This window comes from Haliaeetus albicilla, chromosome 12 (genome assembly GCF_947461875.1).
Source record: "Haliaeetus albicilla chromosome 12, bHalAlb1.1, whole genome shotgun sequence".
Classification (NCBI taxonomy): domain Eukaryota; kingdom Metazoa; phylum Chordata; class Aves; order Accipitriformes; family Accipitridae; genus Haliaeetus; species Haliaeetus albicilla.
Genome location: NC_091494.1, coordinates 12,459,768 through 12,483,040, shown reverse-complemented (window position 1 = coordinate 12,483,040; position 23,273 = coordinate 12,459,768). Strand labels below are relative to the sequence as shown.

General features: G+C 39.9%; 1 protein-coding gene across 8 annotated transcripts in view; it reads left to right on the top strand.

The window, feature by feature from the left end:
- The first annotated feature begins 28 nt into the window (after positions 1 to 28).
- RNF111 (ring finger protein 111) overlaps positions 29 to 23,273 on the top strand; it is a 70,876-nt gene continuing 47,631 nt past the window's right edge. For 5 of the 8 annotated variants that reach the window (XM_069798109.1, XM_069798106.1, XM_069798112.1 and 2 more), the window contains exon 1: positions 20,725 to 21,620. In XM_069798109.1, the coding sequence (XP_069654210.1) occupies positions 20,744 to 21,620 (877 nt within the window). In that variant the 5' untranslated portion in view covers positions 20,725 to 20,743. Of the gene's footprint in view, positions 177 to 2,553; positions 3,051 to 9,691; positions 9,985 to 20,724; positions 21,621 to 23,273 lie in introns of those variants that run through there. The other 3 variants (XM_069798113.1, XM_069798111.1, XM_069798114.1) reach the window with 3 other exon arrangements.

Here is a 23,273-nt window from a genome sequence, read left to right as displayed (position 1 = left end):
CGGGACCTCCCCGCGAGAGGTTGGCGGCGGGCGGGCCGGGCGGGCGGGGGGTGCCGCTGCTGCCGCCGGGCTGCGCTTCGGCCCCGCGGAGCCCGCCCAGGAAGGACGGGCCGGGGCTCGGCGCGGCTTGGGGCTGGGCTCTTGCTTCTGCAGGGAGCGGCGCCGAGAGCCATGAGGTGCCCCGGGGCGGTGCGGGCGGCGGCGGGGCCGGGCCGGGCCGGGCCTGGCGGGAGGCGCGGGCCTGGGCCTGGGCTGAGGCGGGGAGGTGTCGCCGGCTCCTCGCCTGGGACCGGCCCGAGGAGAGCAGCACGCTAACCCTGATCCTGTGGGCTCGTCTTTCGCTGGTTTCTCTTCAGAGCTTGTGTTTCAAGACTTTCTCTTTATGCACCTGTGGGCCTGTTCAGGAGAAAAATAACGTTTCATAACTGTGCGGTGATTGCACGTGTGCGTTGGCGCAGCCGTGTGTAGTGAGTTTGATCGAGTGCGAACGGTGTAAGGTTCCAGTGGGGCCTTAATGGAGCTGGGAGCAGCCGCTCGGCCCCCCCGGCCGCGCTGAAGGGCAGGTGGTGGTCTCCCAGGGCGGGAATCCGCTGCAGGTTTTCTCTTTTTTTGGTGGGCTTTTGAAAGCTTTGCTTATCTGCTCTTTCGGTTTGTGAGCTCTTGCGATGAAACGTTCATTGGATGCGTGTCAGAATAATTCTTTGATTGTTTGAAAAAAAAAAATCTCTAAATAAAAGCAAAATGTTTATTTACACATTACTGGGGCTTCGTTCGCATTAACAAGTTGGGTTGTACCTTCTTCTTGCTCTGGCCACTGATTTCTCAGAGTTTAGGAAATATGCTTAAATAGTTGATGCTGACTTTACTGATTTTATTCAGGTGAAATAGTAGTTCCTTTAATCAGTAGCTCCAATGATTTTTAAAGATTAGAGAAAGAACAATCTAGGGAGAAGTAGAGCTATTTGTGTAACAGTTTTTTTAATTGGAAGTATTCTAGAAAAATACAATACTAATGTTTTCAATTGTTAATAAATAAAGTACTGTTTGTTATGATTTATTAGGCTGTATTTGTACCAGGTAATGGAAGGTGTTACCTCTCAGTTACCATTTCATTCACTTTCTGTAGGGAATGCTTGAAGTTATTTTTGTCAATATGAGATGTTACAGCTGCTATTAAATCTTCAAATGAGGCAGAATCTGTGAATTTAAGTGATCTAAACCAGTTTAAATCACAGCAATCCTCTTGTTTTGTCTCTTCATTCAGAAATTGCATATCGATAAGAATGAAAAAATGAATGAGGGTTCATTTTATTTAATCTTGGTTAAACAACTTTTTGTGCAAATTAAGTCCTGAATCCTAAAGATTTGTAACACCATCCTCTTCTTTCTTTTCAAAATGCACTTGGAAGTATTTAAATAATACTTTGCTTACCTAGTTATCAGAGACTAATATCCATGTATTTAAAAGTTAAGTATGCACAGAAGTCTAAAAGAAAACACAGTTTAGACTAATAATTGCATGTAGGTTTTAGATATATAATGGTGCTGTTGCGCTTGGTACCAAGATTTTATAAAAAGAACAATCTTAAATAAGGAATGAATATATTATTATATTCTTGCTTATGCTGTCTTCTGTGATAACGTTTGTATTAATGTCAAATACATTAGGGTTGACTTTGAAATGAACTCTTTAGCTTAACATTAGACTACAGAAGCAGATTTTTGTGAGTGTTTGTATAACGTTTAAACAGTGCATGAAGAAGTCCTACATGTATTTCATTTGCATATTACTTTGAATTTGGCAGTGCAACAAAGTCTCAATCGGGGCTGTCAGTTTTACTGTGGTAAACTGTCGTACAAATACACACAAAACCCACTAGTAAGGTTGTAGTGTTGGTGAAGACAAGTTTACTGTGTCTAATTTCAGGAAAGAAGATGGAAGGGCTAATAAATACAATACTTGCACTGTTTTATTGGGTTTGCTTGACTTACCTAAACCTCACTGCTTGTTGGTTGATGTCATGTAGATGTCAAAGCTGCACACCTAACCCACCCACCCACCCGTCAAACAAAAAACAACCAACAGAGCCAAAAGGGACCTTGAGACACATTCTCAGTCATCCTCCTGCCTCAAGGCACAATAAGCTATTATGAAAACAACCTTGATGGATGTATGCCTAACCTGTTCTTAAAGCCTTAAACACAGGTTCCACTCATTCTTCAGGCAGTCTAGTCTAGTCCGGTCCTTAACTATCCTTTTTCAAATGTCTCGATTAAATCCCTTTTGCTGCAATTTAGCCTTCTTATTCGAAGTGAATACAAGGGACAGTGTTCCCTTTCTTTTTGTAGCACCCTTTTACATAAGCTAAGACTTACCATATTTTTGCTCAGTTTTTTATATTTTTTATTAAAAGCATGGATTATTTCTTTTCTTTAATCAGAGTTCTGAAACACTTGACATTTTGTTGTTGCACCTCTCTAGCTGCGGTCCAATATTTCCACAACTTCTCAGAGTTATCTTGGTGACAACACTTCTGACTATGCATCTCAGTAGGATGTATGCCTTTTTCAACCTCATGAACTTGTTGAAATGAAACCTACTGGTTTCTCTTCTGCAAGTTTATTACAATACCTCTTTTCTGTGCAGTTGATTAGTTCTTGCTAAGTGCAGAACTTTGCACTTGTGTTTATAGAATTTCCCCCCCTGCCCCCTGCAATGATTTCAAACTCTAGTCTTCTGTTCTTTGTAGTACCTCTCAACCTGGTGTCACCTGCAGGTTTATAAACATAATCTCTAAGCCTTTACCCAAAGATTACAATATTGAAGTGTATGAGGAATTCTATTTGATATAGACTTAAAGTTTGATAGTAAACTACTAATAGTGATCCTCTGAGTACAACCAATTTTCCACCAGATCTATGTAGTTTCTGTCCAGATCAGATTTCCTTACCTTCCTTATGAAAATGTCAATGGAACAGAATGTCAAAAGCCTCACTGAAGTGAAGATCTTCAGCTAATTCATGTCTGTGGAACCATAAATGGAAATTAGGTTGGTTTGATAGATTGTCATGAACAAATCATGTTGGTTGTTATTTATCACTTTGTTATTTTCCAGGTATCTACAATTATCTTAAATTTGTCCAGGAATTTTAATTAAGTTGGCTGGTTTCTAATTTCCTGTTTGTTTGATTGTTTGGGGTTTTTTTTTAAGGAGAAATACTCCATTTGTCCTTTTGTAGTCTCTTGAAACATCTACTAGTTTTGAAAGAGAAGATTGTTTTATACCATTGGGTTCTGAAATTTGTGGTAAAGTTTGATTAGGAAATGGTAATAGACTTTGAAAGAGGAGAAGCATTTGGCCCAGATATTCACATGTAAATGACAACAAAGAGAGAAGTCCAAAACTGTGCTCCTATAAATTCCTTTTTGTCTGTCTTGCAAGACACCTGAAAGTTGTGAATGTCCTTAGATTTTTAATGTTTTTCACTGGGGTCTGTAATTTTGCTTTTTTCTGCACAGAAGATTATCCCAGTTTCAACAATGCTGACCAGTCTATTGCCAACCTCACACTGAAGCATAACGGAGGACCAAACAGTAGCTACTTCTTTTATGGCTTAATGCGGTTGGTATACTCTGTGCAGTTTTAACATGATTAGGCTCTGTAAAAATGCAGTGATACTCAATGTTTTTAAAACATAGAGAAGTAGTTCTTGCCTTTTTTTTTTTTTTTTTTTTTTTTTGTAAGGAAGCCTCCTGGCTAGAGCATTCACCTAGAGTAGAACAGGCTGTCCCAGTTTCCTCCTCTTCACACAGCCACCCATTTGTTCATATCCCCTTCTAAAAAGCTTTCTAAAACAAAAAGAGACGTTGGTTTAAGGAAAGGGCAGGGGTTGGGGGTGCTGGAAGGTCACGTCCAAATAAAGTACCTACAATTAAACAGGATCCTGTCTCATTTGAGACGCATTGCTCTTACATGTCTTTTTATGAGCAAAGCTGTATGCAGCTCTCTGCTTAACATACTGGTTGTTTAAAAACTGATTTTTGCGGTGTATGTTTTCACTTGTAACTTCAGGCTTTTGTTTGTTTGCTTCAGAAATCCAAGTTTCTAATACAGTATTTTGGATTCTACTTTGGGTGCTGACTGTGTCAAAGCTAGTTATTACAGCGATAAATGATGCAATGACTCAGTTCCTTTTTGGATCTAACCCTTTTTTAAAAAGAGCGAGACATCGGACTGATGCTAGATTAACTGAAATCAACAGGAGAGTCCCCTTTACTTTGAAAGGCACTGAGTCTTTTCCCCGTTCTCATGTTACATTGCCTGGTTACTACAATTTAAAAGTTTGCTTTTAGTAATTCCTGATACCAATCTGACTGTATTCAAGCCTCTGACCAAGCTTACATTTAAAAATTATTAGCTGGTATGTTTGCTGCACTATTTCTTTCCTCTGCAGGCAAAGAAAAAATGAATAATACCATTTGAGATGTTTTCAGTGAATGCCTGACAATAGATACGTTTTGAGATTTAAGAATCACTCGTAATTTAATATGCATCACTGCTATAAAAAATATAGCTTTTTCCACTCCAAATGTATAGTTTTCTTTTCAATGTATTATTGATATACTGTATGATGAGCAGTCAGAAGAAGGTTGTAGAAATGAGTTTCTGATCTCTAAGTAGCTCTCCTTACAATTCTTCTACAGAACAGCAAGGAGAACATCATAATCTACTTGTAAATCAAACACAAATATTTTCCTTTATTTTACCACTGAAAGTATACGTACATGCTAGCAAATGGCTGTTGAATTTCTTAGTGTGAAATCAGACCATTAAATGCAGAATGCTTTTGTTTGTTTTAAACATAATTGCCCTAAAAATAGCTGCAGATTCATCATTAAAACGCAAAAATGTATTTGGCCCCATTATTGTACAAGCACTGAAAGACTATAAAGGAATATCTCGTGATCTTTCTATTAACAGGTTGGTGCTATATTTGTTTTTTGATAAGAAGACAACCCATTAAAAATACTGTCAACAAAGTAGCTATTTCTAAGTAATTATATGTACCACACCTTCTTAATTATCACAACTTAAATACTTAAAATGTCTTACTTAGAATATCTAACTGCTTGAGACCTTAGTAGGGATTTGCATAATTTCTGAAGTAATGAGTTGCGAAAATGCTGTTTCTAACCTTTCAAAGCCTTATTAGGCACTACAATATGAAATTAAATGAGTGACTAGTGGGTCATTGCTGTATCTACATTTTACTGTGATGTAGGGTATTTTGTTGTTCCAGATATCTTAAAAATACACAGTTACCCGAGTGGCATGTGTTATTTTCCAGCACTTTTGAAAGCTCTTAGATCATCACATAAGGATATTTCCTGCATTTATTGTCATAAAATATATAGCACAGACAGCTATCGAGTTTTGGGTTTGACTCTGCAAATGCATCAGTCTTTTCTTGTTTCCTACTAGCAATTTTTCATAACACAAGTCTTGCAGCATTTTTTATCTCTTCTCTATTTCTCCAGTTTTCACTGGCAAGATCTTCGTCTGGACTGATTTGAGCTGTGACAGTTTGTATCATCTGAATATCAATCCCACCATTTTTGTGATACGTTTTCCTGTATTATCCTCACAACATACTACCACAAGAGGCCTTACAGTTTATTAATGTTACTAGCAATTGTAAATTGACTTAACACTTACAAACATTTAAATATGTGCTTAAGTATGGTCCATTTTAAGTCTGTACAACTTCATATGATGTCAACGTCAAGGATGGGCTGTTTCATCTGGAATAATGCCCTGGCTGCAAGTGATTTTGAGGTCCTCCAGAAGCAGTATTTGTGGCAGGAGATACATACTCCTGTACATAAGCAGGAGATTTATAAGTATATACTATTCATACTGTCCTGGACACTACCAGGCTTGTGGTTAACAGAGCTCTGAGCAAAGACATCTCTTTCTGAAAGTGTGCAGCTTGCACCTTGGCCACATGCCCAGTGGGACTGGGTTCCAGAAGCTGGTGTTTGCATCTGGAAAAAGCTGTGACTTAGCTTTCATTTGAGCAAGCAAACTGAAACAGCACTCCTGCATAGAACTGTGTCCAATTATGAAGCTGAGCTGCTGAAGGTACCTCTGGATAGGGGCTTGCTTTGATTTTTGTTGTTTTGCCAAAAACGTAAAGAGCAATCTCCTGTTGGTTGGCATATTTTAATCTTAGATAAGATAGTTTCTTCTCTATGTCTTTAGTTTTGCCAGGCCCTGGGGTGCGCATATAAATGGTTTTGTTTAGCTGTAGTTAGAGGAAGTTGAAGAGTTCAGTATGAATTGATGACACGTAGCCTGAAAGCTATTCTGAAATTTGCATTAGTGATTTAGAATGAATCGATTTAACCTTTTGGTTTTTTGCAGCTAAGAAGTGTGAAAAGAAGAATCTTTTGGTTTTGTACAAGGAATCGATAAAATATTTTCAAGACAACTGTATCTCTGCAAGATCCTAAAATAATGGCAGAAGTAACTTTAATAAATATATCAAAGGGCATAGATAGAAGTTAAAAAATAAATGTAAAAAAAACCTTTAAAAATAATTATGAATAATTCTGGGCATTGAAGTGCATTTTCTCCATCACTTTTCTTTTAAAAATTATGTTAATAATCAGTCAATAATTGACAAACTAATTTCTATCAAGTATTAAGTTAAGGGTGAGCTGGCCCACAACTTAGTATGTTCTTGTCAGCTGGTAGCCCATAGTGAAACAGGAATTAGGAAATCATATTGAATGAAGATCCTAGGAATTGTGCCTTTAATTTATTTTCATTTACCCAAGGAGGGAAGGTCTGCCAAATCATATACAGTTAAAGCATTTACAGATCATCTGGCCACTCTGACTTTGCAATGAGAGAAAATCAAGACTATCTATATTTACCCTGCATTGCTTTTTTAATTTGTGCATTGAAATTTCTAGCCACTCTAGAGCCTCTTGTTTTTTGTTTTTGAAATGGTCATTCTGTGTCTTTCAATTGGTGAGCACAGAGTGACTCTGTACATTTTCTCTGCCAAAAACTGTCTTTCTGTCATCTTTGTCATGACTGTTCAAAACAATTATGACGTAAATAGGTAAATACATAACTAGTTGGTGTATTTTTTTTATTGGTGTTAGCCTCTGATCAGCTTATAGAGAACACTCGTTTCATTTCTTAAGGTAATCCAGCCAAATTTCATTAGCTTCCTCTCATATTATCTACGTTATGTTCCCTTGAGTATCCTGTTAAGAGTTCATCTTCCCTGAATACATATTTTTTAAAAGCTGGATAAAGTAGTTGTAACACTACATCAGGAATAATTTTTACTGTAGCATTGAAACCTTTCTCTCTGAAAAATATTTAGACTAAAATATTGTACAGACATGTTTGCTTTTTTTCATGTTGTTGGCTGTTGGTCATTTTCTTAATTACATAGTTTATTGACGTTCTCATCCTACTGCCTTCTACCTGACAAATAGCGAATATATACCAAAACTTTTAGTCGTTAATATTCAAGTGCACGTTCTTTAAATTTTACTCTACTTTTTTTCCACCTTGCTCCTATTAGTTTGGTCTTCAGAGTCATTCAGTTCTTCCCATGTATTGTCTTGATTTCCCCCCCTCCAGCAGATTTGTATTAATAACTTTGATTCCAATTATTAATGAGAAATACTAAAGTGACTTACACGATCAAGCCATTAGTGACCTCCATTGAATATGATACGACCTTTTTTCCACTGTCTGTTGCTATCTCCCATTGAGTGTTTTAGTCATGTTTCTGATTTTTATACTTCTCCCCATTCTCCCCAGTTTCAGTGATTGTTTCATATGCGGCCCAATGTCATTGATTACTGAAGTCCGGCTGGATGCAACATACTGTTGTATTTCCTTGATTTAAAAAATAAAAAGCTACCAAACACCCAGAAAAACTGTGTAGAAAAGGGTAGCAAGTTAATGCTGAATGACCTGTATTTTTGTCTTTACTGAAAACTGAAATGAATTATTGTTTTGGTTCTGGAACAACATGAAATCACCTCTGATCCTTTTTTCTGCCTTTACTGTATGCAAGTCTCACTTTTGCCTGTGCTCTCGCATTATGCATAAAGCTGAAAACCTTGTTTATTTTCATATCATTTATGTGGTCTAGCACCTTTTGCACTTTGTTTCTACACTTTTTGACATATTCCGATAGTCCTTTTGTTGGTAATCTTTTTTCCTGCCCCTAGAAATTTGTCTTCTTTTGAGGTAGGGATTTATTGAAGTAGAGCCTTTCCTTAAAGCCTTTTTTTCCTTGCTTGAGAAATAGTTTCCATGTTGTTTTATCCGCTTTTGCTTTAAGGAAATTCCATTCAGAAACACATTCAATTAATAGTCTCAAAATGCATTTTTTCTCAATGACGATTTCTTTTGTGATGATGCATGAAGGTTGTTTAGCTCCCCCAAAGCACGTAAGAACTCTTCTATACGGATGACTCTCTGGTGGCAGTGCATTTGGAGTAAGATCTTTAATTATGGAGTTATTACTGGATCCTATTGGAGTAGGATCTTTAACTACTACTAACAGTAGATCAGACTGCGCCTTTCTGCTCCAAAGCCTTGGGCTGATGTATCTGCTGGTCACTGACAGTATACGACCCTTTTCTATCCAGCGTTTTAAGCTGGAAGTGTTTTGGATGCATACGCTAATGTTGACGAAGGGTCGTCTGACAGAAAGGCGTCATGGCCTTTGGCAGACTTGGGCAGTTACGAAGTTAACAAGCGCTCGGGCTTTCTGCGAAGTGAGAGGTTTCGCAGCGTTGTGATGCCTGCCGTGCTGCTGGGCAGGTTGTGAGACGTGGTGGCTGTCCAGAAGGCACGTACCTCCCTCCCAGCTGGAGCGGTTCCTTACCGGGTGTATTGACATGGGTAGCGCGGTGGTTAAGTAGGGGGAGCGGGCAGGCTCACCTGTTCCTAGGTCAGAAAGGGCATTGCTGCAGTAAAGGCAAATTAAATCCCTACTTCCAGCGAGAGGAGATGCGGTTTGTCCGCGTTTCCCAGCAGCTGCACCTATTGTTTGGCTCCGCGGCCGGCAGCAGGGTACGGCACTAAGGCAGCTCCGGCAGCGCCAGGCGTGGCGGTGGGGAAGGACCGGCGCAGTGAGCTAATAACGCGAGCGGCCATGGCAGCCCCGGCGGGGCCTGCTGAGCTCGCGGTTCGACTCCGCCGGCTTAGCGACAGCTGAGCAGCCGTCGGCCGCCGTGAGGCGAAAGGAAGAGGCGGCTCTGGGGGGAAGGCGAGTGCTTTGATACGAGACCTAGGAGGAGAAACGCCGCCGCCGCAGCAGCAGCGGCGCCGCTGGCCAGGGCAGAGGCGGCTGCCTGCTTGCCGTCCCGCCTGAGCTGCCGTCCCCGACCTCTGCCCGAGCCCTCCTGGTCCTCTTCGGGGGGAGCAGCCGCTGAAGCGGCGTTGGCGTCGGCGTCGTTTCCGTGCCGAGGGGGGGGTCCCGGCCCGGGCGCCCGCGGGTGAGGGGAGCCCCGCGCTGCGCCAGCGCTCACCGCCCAGCAGGGGGCGCGGCGCCTGACGGGAGGAGGGGCGCGAGCCGGCGCGGCTGCGCTTTGCGGACTGCTGTAAAGCAGCACCGAGTGTCGCGCTGCGTCTGGGGAGGGAGCGGCGGCGGCGGCGGCGGCGGCGGCGGGGGCTGCGCAACAACAAAACGTCGCCCGCCTCGCGGCGTGTCACCGGGGCCCGGGCGGCTGCGGCCAGGCCGGGGGGGAGGGGGAGGCAGCGGCGTCGCGAGGGGGCGGGCGGCGGGGCAGGGCGCCGCCGAGGAGGAGGCGGTGGCCTCCCGGGCCGCGCCAGGCAGCGACGCGGGGTCCCTGCGGCGCCCGCCGGGGCCGCTTCCTCCCCTCCGGCCCTGAGCAGGGCGCCGGCGGCACCCGCCTCTTCCCCCTCGGCCTCACCGTCTCAGGTACGGGGCGGCGGGAGGTACGGGGGGGGGGGCGGCGGGGAGCGGCCGTGGCGTTGCCCCGCACGGTGCGGGGCATTATCTGTCGGCGGGTGGGGCCCGGCGGGGCCGGGAGGGGGGCGGTGGGCTCCCCATCTCTCCGCAGCCCCGCCCCGCACCGGTGGCGGCAACGGCGACCGGCCCGCGGCGGGGCTGGGCCGGGCCGGGCCGGCTCTCCCGGCGGAGCTGACCGGAGGGGCGCGGGGGCAGTTGGGCGGCTGGGAACTTCACGCTGATCCCCCCCACCACCACCTTTTCTTATTTTTTTCAGTGCCTCGTTGATGCACAAAGCAGTATCTTCACTGCGGGAAGCCGCGGCACTCTTTTGGGTTTTGTCTCCTTGAAAATTTGTCACAAATTTTCCCTTACGGAAATGAGTTTTATTCGTGTGTGTAATAGGGTTTGTCATAACGTCATTTGTTTTGTTTGCGAAGTTGGTATTCTGTTTCTTAACCCATATTAAAAAAAACAAAAAACAGTCAGATGTTTTTGGCCTGATAAACAAGGAAGCAGTGTTCATTCAGAAATGTAGGCCAGGATCTTCAGAGGTGCGTAGGTTTGTAACTCTTACTAAAATGGGCAGGCGTTAAGGATCTATGTACTTTTTAAAGTGTCTGCGTTTTGGGCGATTAGGCCTGAGCATATGTTTGTGGAATTTTTGTGTTGTTTGAATAAGCTCTTCCATGGCTTGAGACGGTTTTGTGAGATTGTAAGCAAGGCCTGATTGCTTTAGCTGATTAAATGATACCCTTAATCCCTGATAGTCAGGTACTCCTCCAAAAGAAGATATATTGCAGGAAGTAAGATCTTGCTGTAATAGCCCAACTTTATTTGATTTTAGCACGATTACTTCAGGAACAAATATTTGACAAAAAAGATAAGAATTGACTGTTCAGCATGGAGACCTAGGTAGCATTTATCAGGGTGGAATATCTGTGTTATAAACTAATAAAGGAAAACTAGGTTTTTAGGTGGTAAAATAAGGCCTTACATTGTCTTTATCGTAACCAGTAGAAAATTCCAGTGACAGATTAATTCCGAATACTTAGTAGAAACATTTTTGAGGAAAATTAATTTTTAAAGAATTAGAATATTTTGTCACGCTTAGAAACAAAAATGAAAGCTGCTTATAATTCACATACCTGTAGTCCTTGCTGTGAAGGTAGTTTTCCACCAATTTAAATGTTTTTATTCATCTTTTTGTTGTATAGAGGGACTACCTGAGGCAAAAAAAACCCAAACAAAACAAAACCAAAAAAAACATTAGCCAAGATTATCACCAATTCAGATTTATGTTCTTACTGGTGTGCAAGGCTTGATAGGGAAGGATGTGATCTTGGTTCATTTGATAAAGTGAACATCTGGTCACCTGTCTTATGCTGTCATCCACAGTATAAAATGACCTATTGAATTCATAAGATGGGTAAGGCTGTGTGCACATTTCGCATTTCACTTCAGTTAAATAAAAGTGGGTGAGACACCAAGCTTCCTGTTTTAAAACTCTTGAAGTCTTGCATATTTAAAAATCTGTTTATTTTTATTGATGGTTGAAGCCCTGGCAGCTATAGCTGTGGTTATGTCTAGTATTGGGAGCCCAGGGGTGAGCAGCAGCTCTTAGCATTCATGCATATTTCATGTGTCCTTTCCAAATCTAGATGGGAACGTTCTGACCTTTCAGAAATGTGTCTTTTAGGGAGCAGTGGCTTTTGTAAAAGTGTATTAAGAATGTATCTTAACATATCTGTGACTTCCACTTTAAATTAATAACTTTGTAGACCTACATAACCAGATCGGTGGAGGTGGTCATGTTGCAATAAGGTTTAGCTGGCAGCAGTTACTGCCTTTTTTCCCAAGATGAAGACTCTTTCATTTCAGTTGTGTATATTTCCTCTAATGTTGAGGATATTCTTTTGAGAAGATGTAGGTAATAGTGCTCCCTCCCTAGCTGATGAGCTGTGGAGGCTTAGATGTCAGGCAGTTGAATAAATGGAGAAAAAATTGCTGGGGGAATGGGACAGGAATGGGATGATTTGATTCAGATGTAAACCATGGGGATAGTACGAAGAGATGGATTTGCCATAGGCAGATGTTGTATAAAGGTTTCCCCACAGCTTTACTAATGTGCAGCCTCCTTTAGGTTAGTTTTGTTACCAGATCTGTAGTGATTTAGCTTCTTGCATGTCAGTGAGGTTGAGAAGAGATTAGAAACATGTATATTGAGTAATGTCGTATGGGACATGTGTACAACATAGGTATAGGGTAATTACTCCCGGTCGTAGTCTCTTTAAGTTTTGTCAGTGTAAGTGACAGTGATCAGCTGCTTCTAAAGTCTACAGTGCTCTTAAAAGAAACACAAAATGTATCCGCAGCCAAAGTGTTACACTAGTGAACTTCCTTCAGGCCTTAGATTGGTTGGTTTTCTTGGTGGGCTGATGTCAGGCCTAACAGAGACCCCTAATGGAGCAGAGAGGAAGGGATTTTGCTGTTTTATGGGTTTTATATAATTTGTGCTATTTGGAAAAGTAACTACTGTGAATTAAAGTGATGTCTTCCTTATTAAGTGTTTACCAAGTGAAATCTGAGAAGGCTGGTTCACGACTTCACTAGCAAGAGACTTCCTTCTGTATTTTTTTTGCCAATAAAGTGCAGTCCTAATACTTGGCTTCTGTCGAGTAAAATATTTGCTTTTACCCACTGCCGCTTGGCTCTACTGGGTGAAGAGTGGAGAAGTCTGCTGCACTGTCCTTCCCTGTTAAACTGGTAGATCTACTCGATTTAATATCTGAAAAATCCCCTACTTCTAACAGGTTTCCTGAAGAATAGCATAAAACTGTCTCGATGGTTAATCTCATCATTCTCACCTCCAAGGCTCTTGTTAGAAGTTGTGGCAAAGATCATGTCTTTGCTTCTCAAAGCCTTATCGAGAAGTGTTTGCAAAAGGACACTGCATTAAGAACAGTTACACATACATCAAAGGTCAAAACTTCTAGGGGGACCAAGAAGTAAATTTTTAAATTATTTTTGATGGCTGTGTAACTCGGAACTTCCCTAACTGTCTCTGGAAGCAGAATTCCCAGTTAAGATCTTAAGTTCCAATAAAAAAGTGTATTTTGTCATTCTTTTATAAAGCTACTGCGTCTTATTCCCAAGTTCATTGCTGTTACGTTTGTCTTGGAGTTCACTGAAGTCAAAACATTACTGATTGCCAAATCATAATGCTTATGTCTTAAAACCATGATTTACATAGTGTTAATGTAGCTAACTGAGTTTAAGCCTAGGACAGAGCAAAGAAACGGTCTAGACTGAAGAATGTGCTTGTGAATAGCATGTTTGTCAAATACACCTGTTTGCATCCATTGTGCAAAGCCAAACAGATTCCTTGTCCAGGTGGCTATGTGCATGCTAATGCTTCACTGATGCTTGATTGATGCTAGGATTTCTATGGGTGCCTTATGGTCTTGGACTGATCCACAGTGTATTGCGGGAGAACTAACTTGTTCGTGGGACTCTATGCAGAATTGCTCTTAGCCTGCCAACTCATGTAGCTGAGGCACTTCCAGCTGTGCATGTTCCGTGCGTTCTGTCTGTTCCTGCTGGAGCCAGGCCATAGATCAGTCCTAGGGAAGAGCTCCTCTGTTTGTAGCTGTCCTGTGCTGGATTCAGTTGGAAGATGTGAGACAGACACTTTCAATAGTCTCTTTGTAAGAATACAGTGGTGGTATGTCTCAGAGGTGAATGATAACGTGGCATAACAGAGGCATTCTGTAGCTATTCTATAGGTGGCCTGACATTTCTGTTGCAAGATAATTGCTTTACTGATCTGAGTGGACTTATGCATGAAGAAACAAACCTTGAAGGTCTCAGATGAATTTTTTTCAGAGATAAAATTAAGGAGACTTTGCTGGTCCAGAGGATGGATACTGCTGTTTACGGTACTTTGCAGTACAGTTACTGTGGTCTGACTTGTCTTTGAGATGGCTTTGCAAAGGTTAGTAAGAGTAGTACTGTACTTGAAATAACATTGTTTCACTTTAAGTGTAGGCTTTCCAAGCCAGTGATGGTTCCTAGAATTGGCTGCAAGGAGTGAGTAAGCCTGCCTGCATTGCTGTGGCTCGTGTAACTGTAGCACCCCTCTGCAAAGCACAGACAAACTCTTATGTCTGGGCTGGATGTCATGGAGTGTCTTTGGCTGACTGTAGGCAAGAACCTGTCTCCAGAATGTTATCATGCCATTTGTGACTAATACTATGCATGTTATTCTGAAATACTGTACCTTTCTGTAGGGCAAAAGATAAGTATTCTGCTTGGAGAATTCTCAGGTAATTTTGTCATTCAAAAATTGGTGTATCTGTCATCACTGTGGGTGCGTTAAAGCAAACAAAGGAAACTGAGAGTGGTTTGTAATGGTATTTCATGTTGTCCTGTGAATAAAGATGTGTTTGATGCTCCATAATATCAAAGCAAACATAATAGAGTTTCAGATTACCTTCTGATTGTTGCTGTTTTATAAAGATGCATAGATCTTTAACTATCAATTGCTTTATTTGCCAGCAAAGATTAGCAGACCAATATATAGTATGCTAAAATTTAGTAGTTAAAACAAGCTTTAAAAGAACAGTTTGTCTCATGAAGTAGTGAAAATGAAGAACAACCAAAAGCAAAGAACAATGCAATAAAGTTTCGAAATCTGATTGCACTTGTTTTGCTGATAGTGGAACTGAATATCAGGTATTTGTGTTCTTGCTGCTTACTCTGCATTGTACAGGTTGTCCCTGCTTGATAGGAATGAAACGAATAGGGCATGACTGCCCCTTTTAGGCTAACAAGTGGGGTTTTTCTTCTGTGAACTGCTGAGTTCTTTATTTTTGTTGGAGCAGGGCATGATAGCACTGAGATTCGATCTTCGTGGGATTTTGTTGGGGGTGCAGCTTCTTAAATGGCTCTAAGCCCTCTGATCAACCTCCATTGCATCAGGGTCATGCATGAATCAGTCTTGTTTGGCTCTCTGCCCTTGAGAAAGGGAAGTAGTAGTACTTAGGTTATCTCACTTTTGCTGAAGGTCTTGTACAAATTTTATAAGCTTTTTTATTATCCTGTTTCTTGGTGTCTTGATTTATCTGATGGGAGAGCCTTGCTGAAAGAATAAAAATACATCTTTTTAAAGAGAGGAAAGAAATGACTGTTGGTGTTCCAAAATACAGCTTGTGTGATACTTTCATTCACTGGTCCATTCTTTGAGCTATTGATAACCATATTTGCCAGTTCCAAAAAAAGTACTGTATACAGAGCATAAGGTTTGTTTGTGCATACCAGGCCTCAACGGTGAGGTTTCCCCATGAAGATAACAGTACTAGTATTAGCTGGTCAGAGTAAAAAATAACATTAAAAGTAAAATCTGATAAAAGCCACATATTAGGGAAGGGAATTAATTTTAAAAGTTAATTGTGAGTTCAGTGAACCTATGTAAAGAAAATAAGAGTTAGGACTGAATAAAGGAACTACAAATGGAACTGATAGAAACTTCCTTTCTGAGACAATCTTAAATATTGTCTTGCCTGGTATCACTCTATATATGGGCATTTGGGTTGGGTACATAAATGGTCTAAGATAGCACAGAATCTGTATAGAAGTGGAATTGCTGTGTTCATTCTGAGATTATGACAACAATGTGTTCCGCAAGCTCTTGGTAGTCTTGAGAGCTGTTGTATTGGGAAGAATTTTTGTGTGCTCTAGCCTTTAGGATACCCGAGTTGTCTGTAAGTATGTTTAGGGTCTGAGTGGTGGGGAGCGCATAAGACAAGGGGAAATTACTGTGTATGTAATAAGAGAGGAGCAGGAAACTGAAGATGGGGAAAATGAGGAAGTAGACTACTAACTGCTTTGTAAATGAAACTTTTTTATTCACTGCTTTTCATCAAGTTGGCCAGAAGTCTATTTGGCTAGCTGGGTTTAGGTGTGCGTATCACAGTAATGGGACAGAGACCAGTAATTTCACGGTTATGTAAGAAGCATGTGCTTAAGATAGGCATTTTCTGCAAAGTGGTTGGCTGGTCATGTGTCAAAGCCCTCTGTACTTACTGTAGCAGGCTTGAGAGAATTGATAAAGGCTCTTTTTGACACCTAAAAAGGAGATTGATTCTTGATGGTGAAGGGAGTTGACTATATTTTAAAATGTAATTGAAAATACATTTTCAAAGTAATGATATATTAGATTAGATGTATTCATCAACCAAGTTTACAACAAAAAATCGAGTTAATGTGTGATGAACCATTTCACTGTTTTATAGTGCTTTAATGCTATCATACTTTTTGCTTGCTAGTAATGGAATTCATTCTTAATGACAAAATACTTTGCTCCATCTTATAACTCAAATGTGTTCTGCTTTTATTTGTGATCATAAACCTGGCTGCTGTAAAGATTTCAAACTTTGAGCTTGTTTTTTGACTTAGCAATTTTGAGGGACTTCCCCAGTTTGCATGAATTTTCTTGTGCTGCTGTTATGTCTTGGCATGATTAATATCAAAGGTCTTTACTTTGTGACATGAATGGATAAAAGTCATGTACACTTCATGATTCTTTAGAGGGGAACTTAGAATAATTATAGTTTTCAGGTAGCTGTCTTAACAGCTCTTCATTAAGTCTTTACTTAAAATGGCTTAAAAGAAGATACTACCCCATTTTTCCTCTTGAAGTCTTGACTCTAAGTTAATAGTCAAATATTTTGATTAGGAAGGAGGAACACTAATGCTGATTGAGCTGATTGCATCTTGCTGCTTTTTGAAAAAGCTTCTGAGGACTACTTTTAATTAGAGGGAGATTTTGTAGGATCTTCTAAGTGTTTAACAGCAGATGATCTCATTCTAAAGACTCTTAATTATTTGCATAATATTTTTGTAGTCCTTAAACCTTGTCTTCGGTGGAAAAGCATTGGACTTATATGTAGTATGGGTATTTCTTATGCCTAACCACTAAAAATACTTAAAATGGATTGGGATCTAGTTAAATGGTAAGCTCTTCTTCCAACTTCTGTCTTTTTTGGTCAAGTCTTTTGTTCAAAGGTTTGTAATAGCATTTCTAAATAGTGAAGGAATGGATTATTTGTCATTGTTGATTGCTGCCATTCACTTAAAAATATACTCACGTTTAAGCTGTTGTGCAATTTTTAATTGGAAGCCAGCAGCTCTCCCATGAGTAAGCAGTCCTTCAGGATCTGTATTGGTTAGAAAAAATCAAGATATCTTGATTACTTAGTCGAGTTACTTTTCCTTGGTTGCAAGAGTGCAAATATACAAAATGTTTGATTCTGAGTTAACTGGCTATTACATCTAGGCTGCTTGTTTTAATAAAACTAAGCCAGTAAATAGCATTTCAAGTGCACTAGTTTTCACTGTGTGGTGGTTTAGGTATTTTTTGCCATCTTACAGGAGTTTGAGGTTTCTCAAAGTGTAAACTTTTCTTGCTTTAATTTTTCTGCTGTAACTTAAATAGTTCTATCTGTATATCAGCACAGCGGCCTCTGTGTGAAAGTAAACAGCGCTTATACAAAGATAATCACATTCAGAATGCAGAACTTTCATACTGATGGTGATTTCCTCACTAGAATTTAACAATAAAATGCGGGGGGGGGGAAGCACTTCAATGAGTAGAACTGAGTCCTTTGTAAACCAGCCCCTGATTATGCTCACAGAATGAGAAAATGTTCAGATTTTTGTTTCTTAAGAAAAATTCAGAATTAAGTAAAATTGTCCCCTTAATTTATCATGTTAAAAGGACAGGAAACTGTTGTGTATAGGCTGAATGTGTTAATATATGATGGTGAGTTATGACTGTGTGCGAAGACAATAAGCTCTCTGAATAAATCGACTTTTTTTTTCCTCTGAATAAATAAAAATATTTTGTGGATTTTCTAAAAAAAAAAAAAACCACAAAAAACCAAAAACAAACAAACAAAAACCAAAAAAAACCCCAAAACCCCTTGTGATGAAATACGGGGTTATTGTAGGAGTGGCTGGTTTGCTTTTGGATTGTGGAAAAGACTGGCTAGACTAAGTGTTGCATTTCTGTAAAACAGTGGTGCACAAATAACAGACCAAAAATACTGCCTTAAAGGTGACCTTGTGAGGATGAGGGAAAGATTGTGTACTGCTTGTTCTCTGTGTGCTTATAACAGGTTTGAATTCTGATTTTCTGTCCTTGTTAGAAATTTTATAAAATGGAAGTTTCAGTCTTAATTTTTGCAAAGAAAGATGGTGCATGTATGTGAGGGTAAATACAAGCGTACCGAGGAGCATGTGAGAGCTGGTATTTTCCTCAGGAGCTGTCAGGAGCAGAGAAGCATAGATATCAGAATTCTGCAGCTTTAATAGAGGCTTCTTTGTTTACTGTGTATACTTCTTACATGCTTAATGTTTATTCCAAGTTTTTTTCCAATTTTGCAACTTCTGTTTTTTTCAGTCCTAGAGAAGAGGGTAGCCTTATGTAGGGCATTCCACAAAAACTTACTGCAATTAAAAAACCCCAACATATATTGCCCGGGATGCAGCAGTCTTCCATTTAACACTTGAAGATAAGAAATATTTATCTCCCACTGTGAACTGTGCTTTGATGAAGTGAAAGTAAGAACATGTCCTGGTGTATATACTGGCAAGAGGAGGTTTAGTCCAACTTGCATGCAGTTAGCTTTTGACTTACTGACATAAAACATACCTGTCTGCTGCAATCCCAGTAGAAAACAGCAACACTTTCTTAGTTATCACAGGGTATAGGCCTCATATTTAACAGTAATTGTTTTAAATGTTTGTAGGATTTCCAGTGAGAACATTCAAATGGATCTATTCAGCTGGGGTTCTAGGATCCACAAGGTTCTTGATTTCCAAAAAGATCTGGTGAACTCGCGTCTTCTTTAGATGTTAGTACTGCAGCACATATGCCTTGTGCAAAATTTTTATTCCAGATTACATCACTTGAAGAATTAGATTAGTAGCTTATGGCTATGAAGAGAACACAGGCTGCCTGGGATAATGCATCAGTTTATACCTGTTGCAAACTGAGATAAGTCATTCTTCAGGGTCTGTTAGGAACAACTAGCTCACAGCTGCTCCTGAAAGCATCAGTTTGTGAAACTAAGAAATTTTGATTTGACTGTTCTGTAGTCTCAACCTTGTATTGATTCATTCTATGACAAAATAAACAAGAGCTTTAAATATTAGCACCAGACATAAGAATGCGTTAGCATTTTGAAGAATTTGGAGGTTCAGGCAGAAGATTACAGACCTGAGTAGGCAATGCTACTAAACCTGCCATGGATCTTGTTGTTGCTACCTTAGACTGTTTTTTGTGGCTTCATGCATATTCCAGTTGTGCTGCTTAAGGAGCCTCATTCCCACATAAGGTATAGTTGCACATATTTTTTTTAAGCAGCTTTCTGTTAGTTCAGCACAACCTGATGTAAGCCAGGTATAGCTGTTTGTGTGCTTATGCAATGGATTGGTGTCTGATCTGGTTAGAAATTTATTTTTCAGGTTGGTCAGCTCTACATTCCGGTTCAGTTCATAAACATTTCTTCTAGAAGAGCATAGGAGATGTTCCTTCAAACAAGTGAGGGAGGGAGAAAAGAAGCACTTACCTGCTAAAGTAGTACAAGTGCGAAATGTCTACTACATTCCTTATTCATCCATATGCCTTATTCATCTGAGGCACGAAGAAGTGGTATTAGTTACAGTCAAGAGTGCTTCAGTGGCTATCACAGTGGGAACCAGCTTCTTTTGTCTCTTTTGGGGCTTTAAACAGAAGGCAGAGATGCCAGATGAAGCAGGTCAGAGGTGAATGTGTTAGAGGTTACTGTTGCCTGTGTCTCTCAGTAGTCTTCCAGTACAAAAGTTTTTCTTTGAAATAATCTTTGAGGCTAATGTTGCACTGTTGTATGTTGACAGCCTAGTATTTTGACAGGGAGGGGAACCTGCCTGGTACCAACTATTAAGGGAACATGTGATATGATACGCATTTCTGTCGCAGGATAGAGTCAAAAGTACATGGACTGAAAATAGCTTTGTACAGTATACTATTAATGTGTGGTGCTTTTTTAAAGAAACTCTAGGTAATAAATGGATTTCTCATGACTTTAACCCAAAATAATACGGTTCAAAATCTCTCCTGTTTTATTCTTTTTCATGTCAGAAAAGAACTATGAATTCTAAGTAACTGATTTTTATAGCTCAGTTGTCACCGTACTGTACCATGTATTGTGTTCAGGGTATTTACTATGCATATATACAGCTATAGGGGAAGATGTAGGCCTCATTTAAGCATGCAGTTTAGTTGATGGCTATTGGAGCTATTTAGCTGAAACTTAACTTCTGTAAGCAGTAGCCTGTAAAACTCTCATGCTTAAGCATTGGTAAAACAGACATCGCCCATACATTTTGCAGGCAACATACATCAATACTTGCCCTGTGAAAGTGATAATGTTTTTTCTGACTAACAGAAATTCCCTTCAATGCAAGTTATGAGAGATCCGTCTTAATTCAAAATGACATTGTTAAGCAGTATTCTTAATATTATGAAACAGCTGTATTTCAGTTATGTGTTAGTTTTTTCACTGGGGGCGTCAGTCTTAGCAGTAAATTGCTTTTCTCTTATTTCAGTTTTGCTCTTGAAAAATCTGATGTTACTTTTTCTTGATGCATATCTATGTTTATTTCTAGGCCTTTCTTAAAACTTTCCATGTCTAAATGGACTCCTGAATGTAATATAGTTTATACTCTAAAAGCGGATATGAAGAGTGAAGTTCCTTCTGATGCACCAAAGAGACAGGAGAGTCTGAAGGGGATCCTCTTGAACCCTGAGCCTATTGGAGCAACCAAAAGCTTCACTGCAGAGGTTGAAATGATTGCTAGTAAAGTAGGGAATGAGTTCTCTCACTTATGTGGTGATTCTCAAAAGCAAAAGGACATGAATGGCAACCGTACAGACCAAGACAAAAGTATTGTGGTGCGAAAAAAACGCAAAAGCCAGCAGGCTGGTCCTTCATATACTCAAAATTGTCCTGATAAAGAAAACCAAGGAATCTTAGGATTAAGACAGCACCTAGAAACGCAGAGTGAAGACAATGATTCTTCTTTTAGTGACTGTATCTCTTCACCTTCATCTAGCCTACATTTTGGTGACTCCGATACAGTAACATCTGATGAAGAAAAAGATGCTCCTGTAAGACACCCTCAGGCAGTGTTGAATACTACAAGTAGAACTCATAGTGCAAGGTCACAGAAGTGGCCTCGGACTGAGTCAGACTCTGTACCTGGGTTATTAATGAAAAGGCCCTGTTTTCACAGCAGTTCTTTAAGAAGACTTCCATATAGGAAGAGATTTGTGAAAACAGGTTCATCACAGCGGACACAGAACCAAAAAGAACGAATTTTAATGCAGAGGAAAAAGCGGGAAGTGTTAGCTCGAAGAAAGTATGCTTTACTACCCAGCTCTAGCAGTTCCAGCGAGAATGATCTCAGTAGTGAATCTTCTTCCAGTTCATCTACTGAAGGAGAGGAAGACTTATTTGTGTCGCCTGGTGAAAACCACCAGAACAGTACAGCTGCTCCTTCAGGTAAAACTAAATTCCTGAGGTACCTTTTATTAATGAGCTTTCATTATATACAATATGCTTTTTTTTTAATAAGTGATTTGGTGAGGTTGGTTTTGTGTTTTTATAGAAGTTATACTACAAATAGACTTACTGCATGTAATGTGAACATTACACCATAAATTCTTCATGGGAAAAGTATATTCAGAGCTTCCAGTAAAATTACAACAAATCTAGAATCTTTAGCTTTTACATTAAAGGTAAAGTTAATTGATTCTAAATGACGTACTGGAAGGTCGCTGAATCTGATTAGCCACTTGCTGTGGAGTTGCTCCATTATTTTTTTTTTTTTTAGCTGTTGAATTATATTAAAAATTTTAGCTATTGCTGCTTTGTTAACTGATTGTGGCAATAACAACTCTGGTTTCAGAATGTAGAAATATCTGCTAATACCTAATGAACTGTGCTTGACAACTTAAAAAAAATTAAAAGGAAAAAAAATTGGTCATTGTGATAAGAGCCTAATAAGAGAAAATTCTAAGGCCTGAAGTTGTGGAAAGCAAAGTATAGTGTGTATACCAAATGTTTTACCTAGATAAACTCAATGCAATAATCTTGCAGTTGGTTTACACAAATGTTTCTCTACTATGTCTTGACACAGTATTTGAGGGCATGCTTGAATGTTTGGAGCAAGGGTTGAGGCGGGGAGGCGGTTTTGGTGTGTTTGGTGGTACGTGTAGTTTGGTGGTTTTGTTTTGTTTTTGTTTTTTTTTTTTCCCCTCTCCATCTACCAATTTTCTTGGACTTCCTTTCATCTTAAATTTGCCAAGTGAAAGGCAGTCCCAAGACTGGGACCGGTAACGTTCACAGTATTGTAGTTGTGCCTCCTGTTTATCATTTCAGCTTTTCAGGGAGCACAGGGAAGTAGATACATAGAACACAGCATAGTGTTAATCTGTGCAACCATGTTTTTTGCCTAGTGACAAGTATATTTTAGAAGGTGAAACCATATCTCAGACTGTGCTGATCATTCCTCTAAGAAAAAAATGACTGAAAATACAAGGACAGGTTTAAAAAAAAAAAAAAAGTGCGTATGTTCATGTTAGGGCAGGATTTATGCTTGAACAGAACCAGAGTACTAAAGACTAGATTATTGCTTGTTACGCATTGTAGCAGGAAATAATTTCTGTGTTGTTCTTTAATGTACTGTTTAAACACAAGTAGTAATATTTGTAATGCAAAAATCTTACTTATGCAGTGCTAGGGCTGCATAAATAACTCTGAAACAGAAGAATTATTGTACAGCCTTGATTACCGTCATGCATTTTTGTGGGGACAGAAATGTGATTTTTAAGACTAAAGAAGTTACGTTTGACACGCATGTTCAAGTGTATTGAAGGGTATGAGCTGTAAATAATTAATGTATGGGGATTTGCATACATTCATATTAAAAACCAATTTGGGAAACTACTGTGTTAACACTTCTGCTTCCAAGTTAATAGTTTCTTCTCATTTTCAGAGAGGATGGAGTTTCATGTAACTGTAAAATGATGTAGGACCACTAACAACTCTCTTTCCACAGAGAGCATGATGCAACAGTGAAACTGGTATATGGATGAGAAAATGTAGGTTATGGCTTCTCAGGCGACCATCTATTTTTAACCATGATAAATGTGT